The sequence below is a fragment of the Bombyx mandarina genome, chromosome 04 (genome assembly GCF_030267445.1).
Source record: "Bombyx mandarina strain Sakado chromosome 04, ASM3026744v2".
In the NCBI taxonomy this organism is placed as follows: Eukaryota; Metazoa; Arthropoda; class Insecta; order Lepidoptera; family Bombycidae; genus Bombyx; species Bombyx mandarina.
Window position 1 is genome coordinate 11,859,927 of NC_143211.1, and position 18,499 is coordinate 11,878,425.

At 38.0% G+C, this 18,499-nt stretch overlaps 1 protein-coding gene across 1 annotated transcript; it reads right to left on the reverse strand.

The window, feature by feature from the left end:
• Positions 1-202: 202 nt before the first annotated feature.
• On the reverse strand, positions 203-17,459 carry mnd (L-type amino acid transporter minidiscs). Its single transcript, XM_028181567.2, has 5 exons — positions 16,669-17,459; positions 7,895-8,113; positions 5,700-5,970; positions 2,381-2,705; positions 203-813 (listed from the first exon to the last, which is right to left on the reverse strand). Exons 1-5 carry the CDS (start codon positions 16,952-16,954, stop codon positions 421-423), a joined length of 1,494 nt encoding a protein of 497 aa, XP_028037368.2. The 5' UTR covers positions 16,955-17,459; the 3' UTR covers positions 203-420.
• Positions 17,460-18,499: the final 1,040 nt, after the last annotated feature.

Sequence of the window (18,499 nt, forward strand, 5' to 3'; positions counted from 1 at the left end):
TACTTTGTCGAAATTTGTTAATTAAAATTACAAAAACAAAACAAAAAGAAAAATAAATTCAGTCGGTAATACCAAAGAGAAAATGAACCTTTACTGCTTTTTTTTTGTTTGCCTATGTACATATTATATAGATTAAATTGGGGTCGAGTTTCTGAACTAGTACGTGACGTATTTTATAATGAACAATTGAATAAACACAACATTATTAGACATTTCATTTTTTTATTTGTACAGCCAATACGATAATTACACACGATTTCAGACACACTTCAATACAAACTTAAAATTACGTCGCAGGAATCATAATATATATTGTCAGATCATAAGCTCGACAGATCTTCGAAATCTTAGACGCAAAACAAAAATAGCATACCTATGGTACGTACATAAATGCGAACATTAAAATTTAAGACATAAAGATCATAATTCTTTGCAGTCCTCGGGTAAACACAAAAACAGCTTGGAACACGCCAAATTGAAGCTATTGCACGCTGTTAATATCCAATTGGGTTTATTCTGCCATTTGATGAATATCATGTATATGGGGACGCCAAGCGCTATGAAGGCGACCCCGATGCCGACGTGCTTCGGATATTTAAAGCACGAGCATATGACAATAAACGTGCAGGTTATCAGGAAGATAGCCGGCAGGACGAGACTGACGCGGATCGGTCGCTGGAGGCGTGGTCGCGTGTAGCGCATCCACAGCAAGCCGGTCACCGAGCAGAGGGTAAACAACGCTTCGACAGCAGTCACGTACACCATCAGAGCTTCGATGTCGTTCGACAGCAGTAGCAGTAGGGTGACCAGGCACTGTAAATAACAGAATATAGATTGCACTCATATTTGATGACATGAGTGAGTGAAGGGGTTAAGTATCATTTTTAAGATTTTTAAGTGTTTACATTGAATGAAGGTGTTATGTGCCTATAAACCATATTAGACCTTAAAACTCCGGCTCTAAAATATCGTTCGACAGCAGTAGCAGTAGGGTGACCAGGCACTGTAAATAACAGAATATAGATTGCACTCATATTTGATGACATGAGTGAGTGAAGGGGTTAAGTATCATTTTTAAGATTTTTAAGTGTTTACATTGAATGAAGGTGTTATGTGCCTATAAACCATATTAGACCTTAAAACTCCGGCTCTAAAGGCTATTTCTGGAAATTGGATGTGATGAAGGAGTTATTTTTTTTTTTTTGCTTAGATAAGTGGACGAGCTAACAGCCCACCTGGTGTTAAGTGGTTACTGGAGCCCATAGAGATCTACAACGTAAATGCCCCACTCGCCTTGAAATATAAGTTCTGGGGTCTCAGTATAGTTACAAGGGCTGCCCCACCCTTCAAACTGCTTACTGCTTCACGGCAGAATTGGCAGGGTGGTGGTACCTACCCACCTGCGGACTCACAAGAGGTCCTACCACTAATAATTACGCAAATTATAATTTTGCGGGTTTGATTTTTCTTACACGATGTTATTCCTTCACCGTGGAAGTCAATCGTGAACATTTGTTGAGTACTTATTTCATTAGAAAAATTGGTACCTGCCTGGGATTCGAATACCGATGCATCGCTCAACACGAATGCACCGGACGTCTTTCACAGTTCAACAGCTGCCCAACCCTTCAAACCGAAACGCATTACTGTTTCACGACAGAAATAGGCATATTGTGGTGGTACCTAATATGGCGGACTCACAAGATACCCTACCAACAGTTATTGCATCACCAGTATTCTTAATATTTTGCTAGCTAGCTTGGGCGTTTTGATGTTAGCATGGATAAGTAGCATTATTCTGCCTATATCTATCGCGAACCGTCATGGATGTCGGTTTGAAGGTAAAAACATCCGTTATGCTATACGATTGAGACCTCAATCGAGTGTCTCAAAGTGGGTGACCGTACGTTGTGATGTATAGACATCATTGGCCTTTTGTAATAGCTATGCATTTGATGATTCGCATTTGGTAAACGCATTTGGTAAACCTCTTTGCGTTACGGACATATAAAAATAATATATCATACTATAACTCTATGGTAAGAATTGTCAGGCAGTATAATGATTTGGCTAAATGTCACGGTAGCCTGAAATGTGTGATGGATATCCTATTTAACAATGGCTAGTTATCAATATTTGTAATTTCAATTGTGTTTTCAATAGCCAAAGCTATGCACATTAATATGGTTTTTCTGAGTGCACATATTATTTAGATTGCAATCCAGATTAGATCTAGGTACTACTTACACGATTTAGCTAATATGTACTGTAATGATTGTAAATAATTTGCGCATCAATAAATAAAAAAATTAAAAAAGATGAGACGTGTGTTCATCGATCCATTTAGTGCAATAATAAAGGAGATTATCAATGACCTTACCATAAATATGAGCGAGGGCACCGGGGTCAACCTCTTGATGTCTATGAGTGAAATCGCCAAAGGTAAATGTCCGTTCCTGGCACCGACGAAGAAAAGTCGCGAGGAAGTGTATATGGCGCCGTTGAGGGATCCAAATGTACACAGAGCCACGAAGAGCGGCATTATCCAAGACATCATTTTGAGAATTTTCTCGCTGAACGTAACAGCGACGGCGGAGGACGAAAGGATTTCGTCACTGGACAATACAGCGAAATAGGCGATGTTGGTTAGCGTGTAGACCAAGGTCACGACCGGCATAGATATGCAGATCGCTCGTGGAAGATTCCTGGAAATAATTAAATAATGTTAAAGAATCAGAAGAGATTAATTAGCTTTAAGTGCACGCGCTTATTTGTACGTATCAAATATCTCCTCTCTTTTTTTAGTTGAACTTAAGGGCAGACAAGAGATTTTAACCTCACATTCCAATGTTTGCATCAAAAACAACATCACAGTCTCAATTGCCTTTATAATACATATAATACAGCTAAATAATTTGTTTAGATATAGATAATTCTTATTTAGCGTGGAAACTTATATAGTAATCAAATTATGCTTGTTAGTACGACAATCTTTAAATTGGTCGTTTAAAAAAAGCAGTTTCGAAAATAGACTTATTCTGGCCGTGGCCAAGGTCATAGTCTCAGTTAAATTGTATGTATATGTCCCCAAGCTTCGAACACACGATTGCTTCATTGTAGAAATGCTCACAACACGTCTCCAGCGGGTAGCTATCATAGAATAAGATTTTTGACAGATGTGTAAATCTCGCTAACGATATTTTCAAGATAATTACACATAACACAAATTCTGACCAACGACAATCGGTCCACCTGTCCGTGAAATATCACCCGCTCGGTAGAATATTTGTCCTTTGTCGTAATCCTCAAACGTCCCATTTGTAATAATTACGCAAACATAATATTAAATTTTGATGAGTTTAACTTTATTTATTTATAACCTATATGGCTGGACGAGCTCACAGCCCACCTGGTGCTAAGTGGTTATCGGAGCCCATAGACATCTACAACGTAAATGCCGCCACCCATTATTCGGAAGTCAATCGTGAACATTTGTTAAGTACATATTTCATTAGAAAAATTGATACCCGCCTGGAGGATTCCAACACCGTTGCATCGTTCGACACAAGTGCACCGGACGTCTTATCCTTACGACCACGACGACATTATATGATGTTCTTCCATTGTGGAAGTTGTTCACGAACACGTCTTAGGTTAGGTTAGTCAGCGAATTGGTGATGGAAAAATTCATGAAAAGAATGTGGTATGCGAAGCGAAGCCATGGCCGCCATTAGGCTGTGTTTGTTTTTTATTAACAACTAGCTGATCAGGCAGACTTCGTAGTGCCTCAATCGATAAATAAAAGACGTAAACTTTTGTGTAAAATAAACTTAAAACAAACAAAAGGAATCCGTCCGACGGGGGACACATCAAGGAAAAACAGAATTGTTATTTTTATTTAATTCCAAGTATTTTCATATTTATCTATCTTTTAAACGTTCTCTGGACTTCCACAAATAATTCAAGACCAAAGTTAGTCAAATCGGTCCAGCCGTTCTCGAGTTTTAGCGAGACTAACGGACAGCAATTCATTTTTATAAATATAGATAGTAGATAGATGGCAAATAATTTCGTTTAGTCATTTATAAAAAAAAGTGAAATCTCTTATTGGAAGATCCTATATGTGTGTTACTGATTTCGTATTTTTCTTACAGACCTTAGGTACCTACAAGATATGTATGTATAATTGAGATTATCGTTTCTCCGAAATCTAAATATCAAGTTTTGATTTGTTCTCGCTAATAAAAGTTAAGAATGAATACGAAAAGTGTTTCTAAATAAAATGTATAAAGCGATTAAAACAATTAGACAGCTGTAGATATTTACATGGAAATTTGATAAGGGTTTGCATTGAACATAAATTTTTATGTTTTATTAGCGAGCCCGGCAAATGTCTTGCTGTGAAATTAAAAAGCTTGAGATCTGATTGCAGCGCCACCTACCGTGCTCAATTATACCTTTTATTATACAATTACTTATATACCCAAAAACTGTACGACAAATACAGATAGGTTTGTTAAATGGGAGTTTGTGATCAATCTTTTTCGTGTCTATAAATCAACAAATTAGTTGGTTTACCGTCCTAAAAACTCCGAACATTATAATAAAATTTATCGTCAAGGCTTACTCGTAAATAGTGCGGGTGAGATATGAAAAAAGAAAACTGGAATACGGGTCTATTGTAAATCTAAAGCATCTCAGGATCCACAATCCAGCCATACAAAATAATCTCAAATGTGATTCAGTCGTTTAGGAGTTTACAAACAAACACACGTACAAAATAATTATATTATATTACTGGTGAAGCGTATCTAACATTGATGGTGCCGTCATATACCTAATTATTGTCTACATCAATAACCTTCCATTTTTAAAGCAAATTAGATTCTTTTGATGGAAAATTTCCTTGGAACGACAACACTTGGAACTTTATAAGGTTTAATCTTTTTTTTTCTACCTATTTGCTGGAACCTATGAGGCTATTCCAGCTATGCTCGGACTGGAAGGTGAGCTCACGAGCTCAACCTGAGAGAATTTGCTAACACTAGACATAGCAAGAGCAGCGCTTTGCAGAATCTACCACCCAATCGGAATCGCGAGAAATTTAGTGGGTTGTGTTTCTGGTCTACTTCGCTCGTCGTTATTTGAGGTAGTCGACGAGTTCGACAAGGACGGTTACCGGTGCTTGAAAAAGCTAAAAATACCGAAAGTGATTTGGTTGTCCCGTCGCCTGGGTAGGATATAAAGTTTCATCGCAATCAAATGAATGGCTTAGGAACGTATACACGACAACCTATAAATAAATATTCATTTTTATAAATGGATATTAGATTAGTTATATTATAGGAAGGAGGGCTTCGCAATCGCTATGCAGAGAGTGATGTTGATAATCGTCATCAATCGGAAAGATTCCAAAAGTTTGTTCAAAAACGCTGACGTTTCTAAATGTTTTGTATTTGTCTCCATCAGAATAGTGTCGTTTTACAGTAAATTTTGTTCTAAAGACCCTAAACTTGCATTTACAAGCGACTATTTTTATGATAAGTTTTTTTTAAATATCTTAATTATGAACAGGCTTGAGACCCAGAGAAAACGATGATAAGCTGTTTTGGTTTTAAAGTGGATTTGGCCTTGTGCTTCTGTGTGGTATTTATTTTACAGCCCACCGAAAACCTCGGAAACTATCCAGTAAAGCTTACTTGTAGGGATCCTTCAGTTCTTCAGTAACAAAGTTCAGGTAATTCCAGCCAGAATACGAAAATAGGCCGGTATAAAATGCTATAGCGATCTCCCCTGGATCCGTTGTTGTTTTCTCCATCATGTACTGCAGGTTTTCCGTGTGTCCGGAGAATAAGTAGACCAAGCTCGCGAAGAATGTCACGAGTAGCGCCAGTACTTTCGCAGCGGTAAACGAGTCTTGAACTCGCGTCACCCATTTCACGTTATAACAGTTAATTAGTGTCAGGAAACCTGAAATACAAATGTATAAACTTTAAGAAATAATATTTTAGTGGCATTTTGTTCGAAAAGGACAAACTATAACGACTTTGGAATTTTTACGTCAATACTCTCAAGAATACCAAAAGTGATGAGGCTATTTTCAAAGAGTTACGACAATTTCTATAACCAAATGATTTACAATACAATTTGCCAGAACAGGAGGGATACATTTTTAGAATAAAACTGAGTTGACCTGCATACTCTGAGCGTGCGGCAGCATTCAGACTGTGGTGGTATTTAAGAGTTTATTTATCAGTTGCCTGTTACGGCATTCGATATCAATGTCTACATGGTAGTAAAAAATTCCCGTAGTTCATGGACTCTTAAGAACTTTTCTACAAAGTATGCACATTGGCGCCGTTAAACCGATTTCTGTCGCTAAAGATTCTCAGTTCCTCATTCAAAACTCTTTCGATACCGGTTGTGTAATGAGTTTTATGATAGCCGGGAAACACGATGAGGGAAATTCATTACAGCGTAAGACATGTGACAAATCACCTAACTTAGAGCGTTAGGAACGAAGCGGTTGTAGATATGGATTCTGCATCGGATGCGCGTGGTCTGATGATACAAAGAAGATGACGAAATCATCTTAAGCAATTCCTAATCGAAAAAAATCAAAATCAAATGAACCTAAATACGCCAAATTTAAGTGCTGCGATTCAATACGGTTGTTAATAGTATGGAGTTTCAAAACAGAGGCTCGGAACTAAAACCAAGCATTTGAAATATGATTTTTCAGGTCCACGGGTTGGACAGATAAAGTGTCAAACACGAAATTAAACTTGTAAAATCAGACACGTTGTGACGGATGCAGAAATTAATTTTAATACATATTAGAATGAAATTAAGCGCCCTTTTTGTCACGTGTATTAACCAAGAATTGTACGCGGTCGTATGTCAGTACGATGCGGGAGGAAGCCCTCATTATCCTGTCAAGCGCAATCAGTCGACCGCGCCACAATACCTACGTAGTGTAGATCTAGCAGAGTGCGATTACAAAGACGCGGACGCGGATGCCCTATTGAAAGGAGATGACAACCAGAGGCCTCAAACCGGACCATTTACGTTGATGGATATCAACAAGATTGTGACATGATTGTCTCTTCTTCCGTCACTTGTAAGGGCCCATCTACTGGTGAGCTCGGATTATATAGCTTTTGACAGTGTGGACTAAATTGAGGTCGAACATAAACTGTTAAAGGGGGACAGATAATTTTTTTTTCTTTCTTTATTGGAGCCATACACCTATTAGGTTAAGTCGGCACAGATAATATTAATAAAATGATTTTTTCATCAATTTTACAATACTCTTTAAATTAACTCTATAGAATTACTTTATAATTTGAGTGAACGTTTACGTTTTTTTTAACGTATCGATGACAGTTAAATGTGTTTTAAAGATACTACGAGTACACGATACATTGATGCCTGTTCGAATTCTGAGAACTGTTCTGGGTGGGCACAAAAAGTTAACGTAAACATTTCCAGGGATTTCATCCGGTTCCCCTTATAAGGTGAAGACTATAGGTATATCTTTTTAGTGCATGGCATGTCGTTTATCATACGAATGCAGCCATGTGAATTTTTCGATTATGTGAGACGAAATGCTAACGCAGAAACTGGAAGTTTAATTTTTAACATATTTTTATGAATGTTATCGAACAACTATGAGCCTGGTAATTAATTGAACGTTGAAAGAAATTGTGAATATATTTTATTAAGCCTAATCGTTTTCTTCTTCTTTTCAGTTGTTCCCTCATTTGACTAGTCTTCTCAATGTTACTTTCCATTAATTCTTATCTATGGATAGCCTCGTTGAGCCTCTAGGTCTTTTGCCGGTAGTAATGAGTTTTTTCGCTTGCGAATGTTAAATATGAAACCAAATACTCACAGGTAATGCTGGCTGCAATAAGGTTGACTGCGACGACCGGAGGATTACAAACTGGCCATAACGGCTTCAGGATGTTTTCGGCGAAGGTCAGGGCTGTGATTGCGTTTCCCGTCGGTACGAGGATGAAGAGCGCAACCCACAGATAGAGAAAAGCCGGTAGAGAACCAAACGCTTCACCGATATACGCGTAATCCCCACCAGATTTCGGAATCATCGTACCTAAAGAAAAAGATCTACTTTTATTCCTTGATCACATAATATCATATTATAGAAAATTATACACAGTAAAAGCTCCTTAATCACGCTTCCTTCACACGAGCATTAAAAAATGCGACACAATTTCCTATATTGGCGGCTAAAGATTTCTTTAGTCGCGGATATATGACGTCCGGTGCATTCGTATCTAGCGATGCAACGGTGTTCGAATCCCGCAGGTGGATACCAACTTTTGTAACTATACTGAGACTTTAGAACTTATATCTCAAGGTGGGTGGCGCATTTACGTTGTAGATGTCTATGGGCTCCAGTAACCACTTAACACCAGGTGGGATGTGAGCTCGTCCTCCCATCAAAGCAATCAAAAAAATGACTCACTCACCATGAGACGTGAGCTCTAAGTCTCAGTTTCACAGTTCATCGATTGCCCCACTCTTCAAACCGAAACTCATTACCGTTTCATGGTAGAAATAGGCAGGGTGGTGGTATCTACCCATGCGGGCTCACAAGACGCTCTACCACCAGGAGTTGATATAGCTATATCAGTTTTTTAATTACCTAAAGTCTTTATGGTGGCATTTCTAGCCGGAGATAAGATTCGGCAAACGAAGAGGTTGATTCTTGGATTATATAGGTATCAAACGCATTTAGAAAATAATTGTTTAAATGTATTAATTTAAACCACTAGTGGAGTTCATGATTTTTTATATTAAAAACAGTTTGAGGTTGTAATAAAAAATTATTTTACTATGCTAGAATTTAGTGTTAATATTTATTATGTTGCAATATGCGTCAATATTGGGTTCTTCATATCAGATAGCAGACAATGGTATGGAATAATAGATAAGAGTATCTATTACTCGCCATAATTCAATTGATACTTGTCAGCCTGTCCTACGTTATTAAACAGGTGATATAATATGCACGTACCTAATAAATTCTAATATGGATAAAAATGTCAGTATATCATTAAGAGATGATACGCTCTCAGCTAATTTTAAATACTTTCATAACTTCCTTGATCATGTACTACTAATCCGTGACAACGAAATGAACGATTAAATATTTGTAACTGAATACAAAATATAAATGGACCGAAATGAAATTATATTAATAACTTCATTTGTCGCACAGTTTCATCCTCCAAGAATAATGCATACATGTATATTTCATCTCGGACAAAAGTAAAAGAAAAATACCATATTTTGCTCAACTGTATAAAAGTTGGTAAAAATATGTAGGTAATAGGTTTTCGCCTTTAAGCATTGTCTTGTAGTTTTATTACGGTTATAGTCGCCATTTTTCAGTTTAGGTCGCTTATTCATTCAGCCTAAGCCATCAGACTATTTTGGAATTTTTGTCATCGTCACAATTTCATTTAGTGTATTTAGGATTATTTTGTCAATTACTCTATAACATTTGTGAATCATAATTTTAACCCTTTTAGGATTTAAGTCGTATTTTAGGATTTTAGTCGTACTTTTTTAATAATCAGAATATTGGGGTTTCAGAACATTTCAATATCTTCGCATGATTACGGGGTTTGACAGAACCAGTGAACTTTTAATGAGATGTTAGGGCTTGCAGCGTCAGTAGGGTAATAATGGCCTCTCACACAATCACAACCGCTCTCTGATCGCTACAGTATTTTCTTTTTGTTTTGTATTAATTATGGTAGTAACAGTAATTTCTCAGGGCCATATTGTGATTACATTAACTCTTCCTCTCTCAATATTTGCTAATATATTTGTGGTCCGCCACTGTTATATTGAGAAACCACACCCATCTGTTGATCGATTTCTGCCGTTTTTCCTCTATTTTATATCATCATCGTATTGCGAGTAATGCAGGTTTCGCTATAGTCTTGTGTGTGGAATTTGACTGCTGTTTGACAATGATTTTGCGCACGTTCTTGTCATAGTTATTCCAATTTTCATCACCAGCGATTAATATTTTTAAAAATGGTTCGGTTTCGTTACATTTTAATAGAATAAAGCGAAGGAGTACATGATTTATTTAATTTCTTTCAACGAGCACGTGTGGTAATCAAACCTTGAGCTTTTTGTATATTCACTTATTCAGAAGGGTAAAACATTTTTTTTGGTCAACTTCTACATCTTAAGTCTTAAGCAGTTCTTGTTTTTTTTTTCGGGTAGTAAGAGGCCAAGCATGCTACGAGGATTCCGCTCTGAGGGGCATATGAATCTCGGCCCGCAGATGTTGCGAGCGGACTGCAGGCCCAAGGATATTTTAGAAACCAAACGACTTTCTTTCCACTCTCTCACCCGAGATTCGACCTCCGCCCGTGGTCAGAACCCGGGCACAGTAAGGAGGTTCCTACGATCAACACTATAGCCGCCACCCCGTGGACGGCCGACTGATGAGTCGACGACCAACGGAGCCGGCCTCCTCAGTACGACAGCCCGCCATGCCGCCCGGGCCTTGCTGCTGATATTCTGGGATACTGGGTCAGAGCCGCTCTGCTGGATCAGAACGTGATATATCCTCGACCGAGTAGCTCTTCCACAGCACGTCTGGCGACAATAGCGACGGCGGCAGCGCGGACGGCTTCCGCCGACGCGTCTTCCCATCTTCCTGATGTCAGCGCGGCGCGACTGTAGCGTGCGGCGCAGTCTTGACCCTCTTAGGTCGCCCCGTGACCATCGCCGGAAAGAGGTTGCCTTCTCAACTACTTCTTCTTCTTGCCTTATGTAAAATCGGCTCAGTATGTTCTCTTATCATGCTGCATAGGGTTTTGGCATGAGTTTTACTACTAGCCGCCTGCTGTGAACCCTCAATCAACGTTAACCCTCATTGGGTTATATCTACATACTATATGCAACATGCAATAGGGAGAAACTTTTTCGTTTTTTTTTATGGTGTTTTATTTACTTTATCCGTATTGATTCTAAGATTTACACGTTATTATTATAAACATTTACATTGCAACACATACATTTTCAAATACGAAAATAAAATAATATCACATTTTATTGATTTCATTTTTTTCACGTCGAAATCATAGAAACTGCGTTCTTGCTCCACTTTTGATAAAATCTCTTCGACTTTATCCGTACCTAGTCGACCAGCTTGAGCTTCAACTTTGAAATTTCCGGGTCGAAAATGCTTGAAGCAATTTTATACTACTGTTACTAAATACTGCGTTTAGTCCATAAACGTCATTTATTTTTTGAGGTTTACATCGCGGTTTTAATACGCTTTTATTCAGCTTCAGACGTATTATGTTAGTATGTATGTAACGGAATCTTTGAACATGATTTTGACCCCTTCAAAACGTCGGATTAACTCGAAATTTGGCTAACTTATAAAGGACCGATGACAATTCAATATTTAAACAAAAAAAATGAAAAAAATTAAATTTAACTAAAAAATGTAACGCAAAAGAAATTTCAAACAAAAATGAAACAGAAAAAATGAAAAATGAAAGGAAATGAACACGTTTTTTTTAAAATAAAATCATTTTTCTTACAATATTTTTAATTCAAATCTATTAAAATTTATTTTCTATTTTTTAGTTGGATTTTCTATAACAGCGTATTTTTTTTGTTTTTTAAAACTATTATTTTTTAATACTTTAAAACGTTCGAATTGTAGGATTCACTGATTTTGGCGGACAGACAGACAAAACTATAGATAAATAGCGGGGAAAGCTTAAATTATTTTGTTGTCTTTTTTTAAATTACATCCATTTAATGGTATCAAAATCACCCAGATGCAAACATTACAACAAAAAGGATCTTACTGCAATTTTTTACTTATGAAAATATTAAAAAACTTTTCCGAAGTTGTACGTATATACCTATGCACAGTAAACAAGTATGTTTGATTCTGGAAATGATAAATAATATCGTAATGCGTTATTTAGAAACTTGTATCAGAATAGAGCTCGTTTATACATGCCTACGTACATATATGTCAAATCCTAGAAATAAGACACGGAAGAAGGTTATTTCTGTACCGTTTCTCAGATCTTTACTTGCACGAATGAGTATTAAGTTACCAATCGTAATGATGTGTGAATATATTACGCTGAACTTTGTAATTACAAAAACTTCGAGTTGGATACAGGAGGATATTTATGAAATAGTTATGTTATAAGACTTCTACTGGTGGTAGGAACTATTGTGAGTCCGCGCGGGTAGGTACCACCGCCCTGCCTATTTCTGCCGTGAAGCAGTAATGCGTTTCGGTTTGAAGGGTGGAGCAGCCGTTGTAACTATACTGAGATCTTAGAACTTATATCTCAAGGTGGGTGGCGCATTTACGTTGTAGATGTCCATGGGCTCCAGTAAACACTTAACACCAGGTGGGCTGTGAGATCGTCCACCCACCTAAGCAATAAATAAAAAAATAAAAAAAGACAGAGAGCGGTCTTTGAAAAATTACCGTGCTAACAATGTTCTTCTATAACCATTCTTGACTGAATATCGTTTCTATATAACTAACCACTCTTGACTGTAATATATTGAAAAATAATTACGATCGTTATATATCATTTTGTATGATAATATTGTAATATATAATGTAATTTTAACACAGAAACTTTGGTAGTGTTATCGATCATTTAGACCAAATCGTGGACATTGAATACATCTACGTATAGGTATATCAAAGACTATTTAAATTTGCTGTCAAAGAATGGTACTTTAATGAAAATATTGAATCCCATTGGCTACGGCACCTTAGCTGTAGGTATCGTTCTTTTATTTCCTACCTAACTTCTTAATCCCTATTGATGTTGTTGTGAGATACATACTAAGCTCCCACAGGTGGGTCATTCTGTCTATTTCTGGCGCGACACAGTCTTGTGTTCAAACATGAGAGCTAGGAAAATATTTGTACCAAAGCAATGAAGACAATAATGTCTCAAGATAGGTATGGGCGATTATATTGTAATATCTATGGAAAAACTATTATTATAACTATTATTAAAACTATTTATATAAGGTCGGCCAGGAGCTTGTCAGCCTATTTTTGGCAAACAAAAAAGCGCGTTCATCTTGATATTGCTGTGTTTGTTTTTTTTTTTTTTATTTTTTTTTATTGCTTAGCTGTGTGGACGAGCTCACAGCCCACCTGATGTTAAGTGGTTACTGGAGCCCATAGACATCTACAACGTAAATGCGCCACACACCTTGAGATATAGTTCTAAGGTCTCAGTATAGTCACAACGGCTGCCCCACCCTTCAAACCGAAACGCATTACTGCTTCACGGCAGAAATAGGCGGGGCGGTGGTACCTACCCGTGCGGACTCACAAGAGGTCCTACCACCAGTAATTACGCAAATTATAATTTTGCGGGTTTCATTTTTATTACACGATGTTATTCCTTCACCGTGGAAGTCAATCGTGAACATTTGTTGAGTACGTATTTCATTAGAAAAATTGGTACCCGCCTGCGGGATTCGAACACCGGTGCATCGCTTCAACACGAATGCACCGGACGTCTTATCCGTTAGGCCACGACGACGTCATAATATTTAATATTTAACAGCGTTATTGTTTATTTTCCTGCTTCTAACTAATACATGTGTGCTGCATATGGAATTAATGATGTAACTACTAACCACACACACCACAATACATAATATTGTTGTGAGACTTGCGAAATATAGCGTGAGGCGGGTGGATCGCGTTCCCTGTGATCGGAAGCAAAGGTTTATGTCTAGCGGCTAAGGAAGTAGTAGCAGTAGTTCTATGCAGATCGCTACAGCTGAAGGACCGAATGGTAAACAGTCGACGTCGCCCTAAACAGGTCATTACGGAATACGGATCCGATCCCCCCGATCCATAAACGGTGCTTTTAGGTACCTCAGATACCGGTCACCGTCCTCGCCGAACCCGTCGCTTGCGGCGAAGGGCTCGCCGAGTAAATTAACCCGTAGACACAGCCCACTGAGTTTCTCGCCGGATCTTCTCAGTGGGTCGCGTTTCTGATCCGGTGGTAGATTCTACGAAGCACTGCTCTTGTTAGGGCCAGTGTTAGCAACACTGATTTGAGCTCCGAGAGTTCACCTACACGCTAGGGTAACGCTGGTATAGCCTCTCAAGGCTATCAGCATAGGTAGAAAAAAAAAGATTTAAGATATTTAAATTGTAATTATTAACGAATTTACTTGCAGTCATCAAAGTAAACAGGGCGTAAGTGTTAATGATTCTAGGTTGCATATGTAGATAGGTAGGTACCTACTTAGTAGATTGTGGTGATGCAGTCAATAAATCAAGAATACACGAGAAGATAAGCGAAGAAGACGGTGTTTACGCGAACATTGGTTTGATAATGTCATTCATTAACCATGATATACTGTATACTACTTTACTTAATTCAGGTTAAAAATATTTTTGTGCGAAATTTCATCCAAATCACCGCATGTTTAACATGTAGTATTTATGTACATAATATGTATGTAACGTAACTTGGATTTTAGTATCAAATGTTTTATTTCAATATTTTTATTTATTTTTAAATTTAACTATTTTATCATTGTTTTCCTGATTTTGTGTATTAATAGTAGCATAATAGTAACTTCGTAGTGAATGCTACAATCAACCTCATAGAGATCATAGAACTCCATGCTGTTTTGTGCTTTATGTATTATGCTCAGCATGCCATAAAACCTTAAAAAAAAGCAAAAAGTTACAAACGTCGCGTTAAAGTAGCAATAACGTATCTATGCGGACACAAAATGCCCCTTGCCTGCTACAACAAACAACTAATGACCTACGTATTATAGTTACTAAAATATTCGGGGAAGCCAAAATTCATTTTAAAATAACATTAATAACGAATTGGAAAGTTTTGTGTATGGACCTGGAGCTTCATTGATTAATTTTTTTTTAATGTCAACGCAGGGAGAAACATGGAGTGTTCACTGTTGTTTATAGACATCGATAATGACACCGGTATAATTATACTATATGCCCCAAATATATTTTTTAAAACTTCACACTGGTTAGGGGGCGTCCAATAATTATATTGGGTATTCTAAGGGGGAGGGGATCAAGCTAAATCTTTCCAAAACTCACTTAGGGGGCCACTTCCGGAACAACTGTCCTACTCGAGTAGTAGACAGCTGTATCATTTGCGAAAAGGGCTAAATGGGTCGCCGGCGACCGGGTAATATCGTTAATAAACAGGCTAAAAATCAGCGGGAGGAGAGCGGTGCCTTACGGGACTCCGGTCAAGATATATCGCGGAAGAGAGCGAGTTCCCTCGACTCGATACCGAAACGAACGCTTCGACAAGAATTCTCGTATGATGAGCAAGAGACTGTCTGGCACGCACATGTTATATAGTTTGTAAATTATTAGTCTGCGCCTATTTAGCCCTACTAAAATATGCTCCGTGAGGCGGTGCACTTGCACGAGTGTTTCGATGTGATGAAGTCCCAGAGGTGCTCGCGTAATAGTTGCTCGTATAATTTGCCTAACACTGGGCTGATCGGCCAGTAGTTCGCGGGATTATTTATAGGTTTTCCAGGTTTGTGTATCCTGATAACGTCCGCTTCTCTCCACACTGCGGGAAAGATGCAGTTCGTCATAGCGGCACTTAAAATGGAGACCAACGTGATTATTATTTGAGTGGGTAAATTTTTTTAAACACGGTTATGGACTGTCGGAGCCGGGTGCTTTCCGTGGTGTAACTTCGCGATTTCTTCCTTTACTTCTTTAATGGCAATGGGGGTAACTCGTCCGGAAGTGGCCGAGACCTTGACCTCCCTGTCGACTAACTCGGTGTGTTCGGGGTCCACGGTTTGAGCACCGCTGGTGCGCTGCTCCTGCAGTGCATTCGCCAGTAACTCTCCCTTTTTATCGTCATGCGCTCGATTGTTTTAGCGCTGTCGAAAAACTGTATACATGTACGCATGCGATTTGACGAACGTCGTAGCGCAAAGTCGCTATATAATTTTATGATTGAGACTTTAAATTACGGTAGTATTTACATATATTAGTCTTTGGTAATCTTCAATAAAAGTAATAGAACAAGTTTTTTTTCTCAATATACAAAACGCTTACAGCAAAAATATAAATTTTGAAGAATCTCTCGTTGAGTTGAGGAAAATTTTACGAAATCTCACAACCCTTTTTTCAACGCCCCTCACCCCTGTGAGGGGCGTCGAAAAATTCTCCAAAATGTTTCACATAATTAATGGACGCCCCCTTACACACTTTAAAAATAAACAAAAAGGTAATGAAATTTTTCACTAAAAAATCCGTTCGAATTAAAATGTATAAATTATTTTATTTTATAATTTTAAATACCTATAGAGAGTTCGTTCTATAGCGTTACAAGGCTAACTGGGTTAATATAATTTAAAAACATTTAAAATAAGAAGTAAATTAATTCACAAAAGAATAGTAGTTGATTCTAAAAAGCTGTGTAAAATAGTGTGAAAAAAATGTTAAATAGCCTCAACCATAATCTATCGCTGTGGCTAATTAACTTTGCACACAAGGAAACAAAATCTGAAAAATTGATGTATGTAATTAGCATAGACCGAACATGACGAGGCATCGATGATAATAATTTAACTCACCTAGCTCTGCATAACAGAGCGCTCCTATCATGGACAAGAATCCAGATAAAACCCACACGATGAGAGCCATTCCTTTAGAACCTGCATGTTTTAGCGCCAAACTTGGAGAAACGAATATTCCTGATCCGACTATTACACCCACAATTATTGCCACACCGTTCATTAGACTCAACTCTTTTTTCAATCGCACACCTCCACCAGATCCTTTATCGACACCATCACTGCTTTCAACTTCATTTTCGATAGCCTTGGGAGCTAATCCATCTACGTCGGCAACTTTAGCCATGTTTAATAGTTTTTGAAAATTATTTTACCGAACGCACACTAAAAAAATTCGCGCGAATTTTATTTTAACACATTCACTATGTAAAACCGTCGTAATGCTGGAACTGTGGCCGAAAATCATGTGGCAAGTCATACAAATATTGCGTCACGCTGCGGATTGAGTTGCGGCGGGAAGCACCACGTGTAGTAGTGTACACCATGAACAACCCATGAGTTGATAATATTGCGGCCGGACTTCGCCAATTCTGGTGCGATAACACGTTCCTGTATTTATTCACGGTATAATAATTTCGTTTAACATATGTTGGTTTAAAATAGATTTTTTTTCGTTTCTAACATCACCTTGTCCCAGTTAGTCAATACGAATACTGAATCTGTATTTAACTCTGACTATTCTGTCTTTTAAGCTGCAAATTCGAATAGTATTTTTATAGGTTTCGGTCGCGATCTATTCCATATGGTACGGCGTGTGCGGCGGGACGAACGCGTTCGACTACGTCTGGCTACTGAACTAGTTAGTCACTTTGCTACTTTGCAAGTTAACCACGAGCTCGTACGAGCACAGTACGTCACGACCGTCTACCATCATTTGAGCAGTCCGAATGCAAAAAGGCATGGGTGTATCGAGAGTGCCACGCGACTGTGAGCTTATGGACTTATAGTATAATGTGTAATTTCGGATGCAATCACACCATGTGAATTCACTGCCAAGTTCGTTTAACTGGTTTGCAGCTGTCTCTGTCTACACACACCACGTGTGTATTTGATTTAAATTTTTGGTATAAACTGTAAACATACTAGAATAGTGTATTTCAGTGGTATATTCGAAAGTACATTGACCGAATTTAATAGGAATAGCTTCTTCACGTTTCACTCATACAGGATGCGAGTAATTCACTTATAGAAGGCGCATTGTGAGGTCAATGACAGTGCTGTATATCCATATGCCTTCCCATGTCTCATGAGGCTTACTATTGATTTTATTTGCCTTTCAGCCACGGTTAACTCGTTATCATCATTGTAACTACTGTTGTATACAATCCAGAACATAAAGTAATACTGGTTGCCAAAGCTCTCCGTGACCCTAACTCTAGCTCCAAGTAAGCCTTACACATAATAAGGCATATTAACACATAACCTTAATGAACCTTTACGAGCTTTTCTTGTGTAAGTTAGTCCTTCCATACAGCACCACTCGTGGGAAATATGTGACGTCTGCGCGACCCACATCTGGCAAGACAGCAATGGCAACGTATTCCAATATGGGTCATGTAGACACAAACATTCGCTAGTTTCTTTATACCAGTGAATGATATACAAGTATTCCCCAGGGTAGATTGCAAACTACGCAATATAATGATTACTTAACGGTCACCTAAACCTTTAACAAATCTTTGGTAGCGGGTGAGTGTAATCACTTATACTACAGTTAAACTTTATAAAAGCAGATTCAAAAAGCAAATAAATTAATATGCGATTACATTACTTCTTAATTTCCACTGTGTGGAACACCTGTAAGTTAGGTAGGGGGTGAGTGTAATCACTT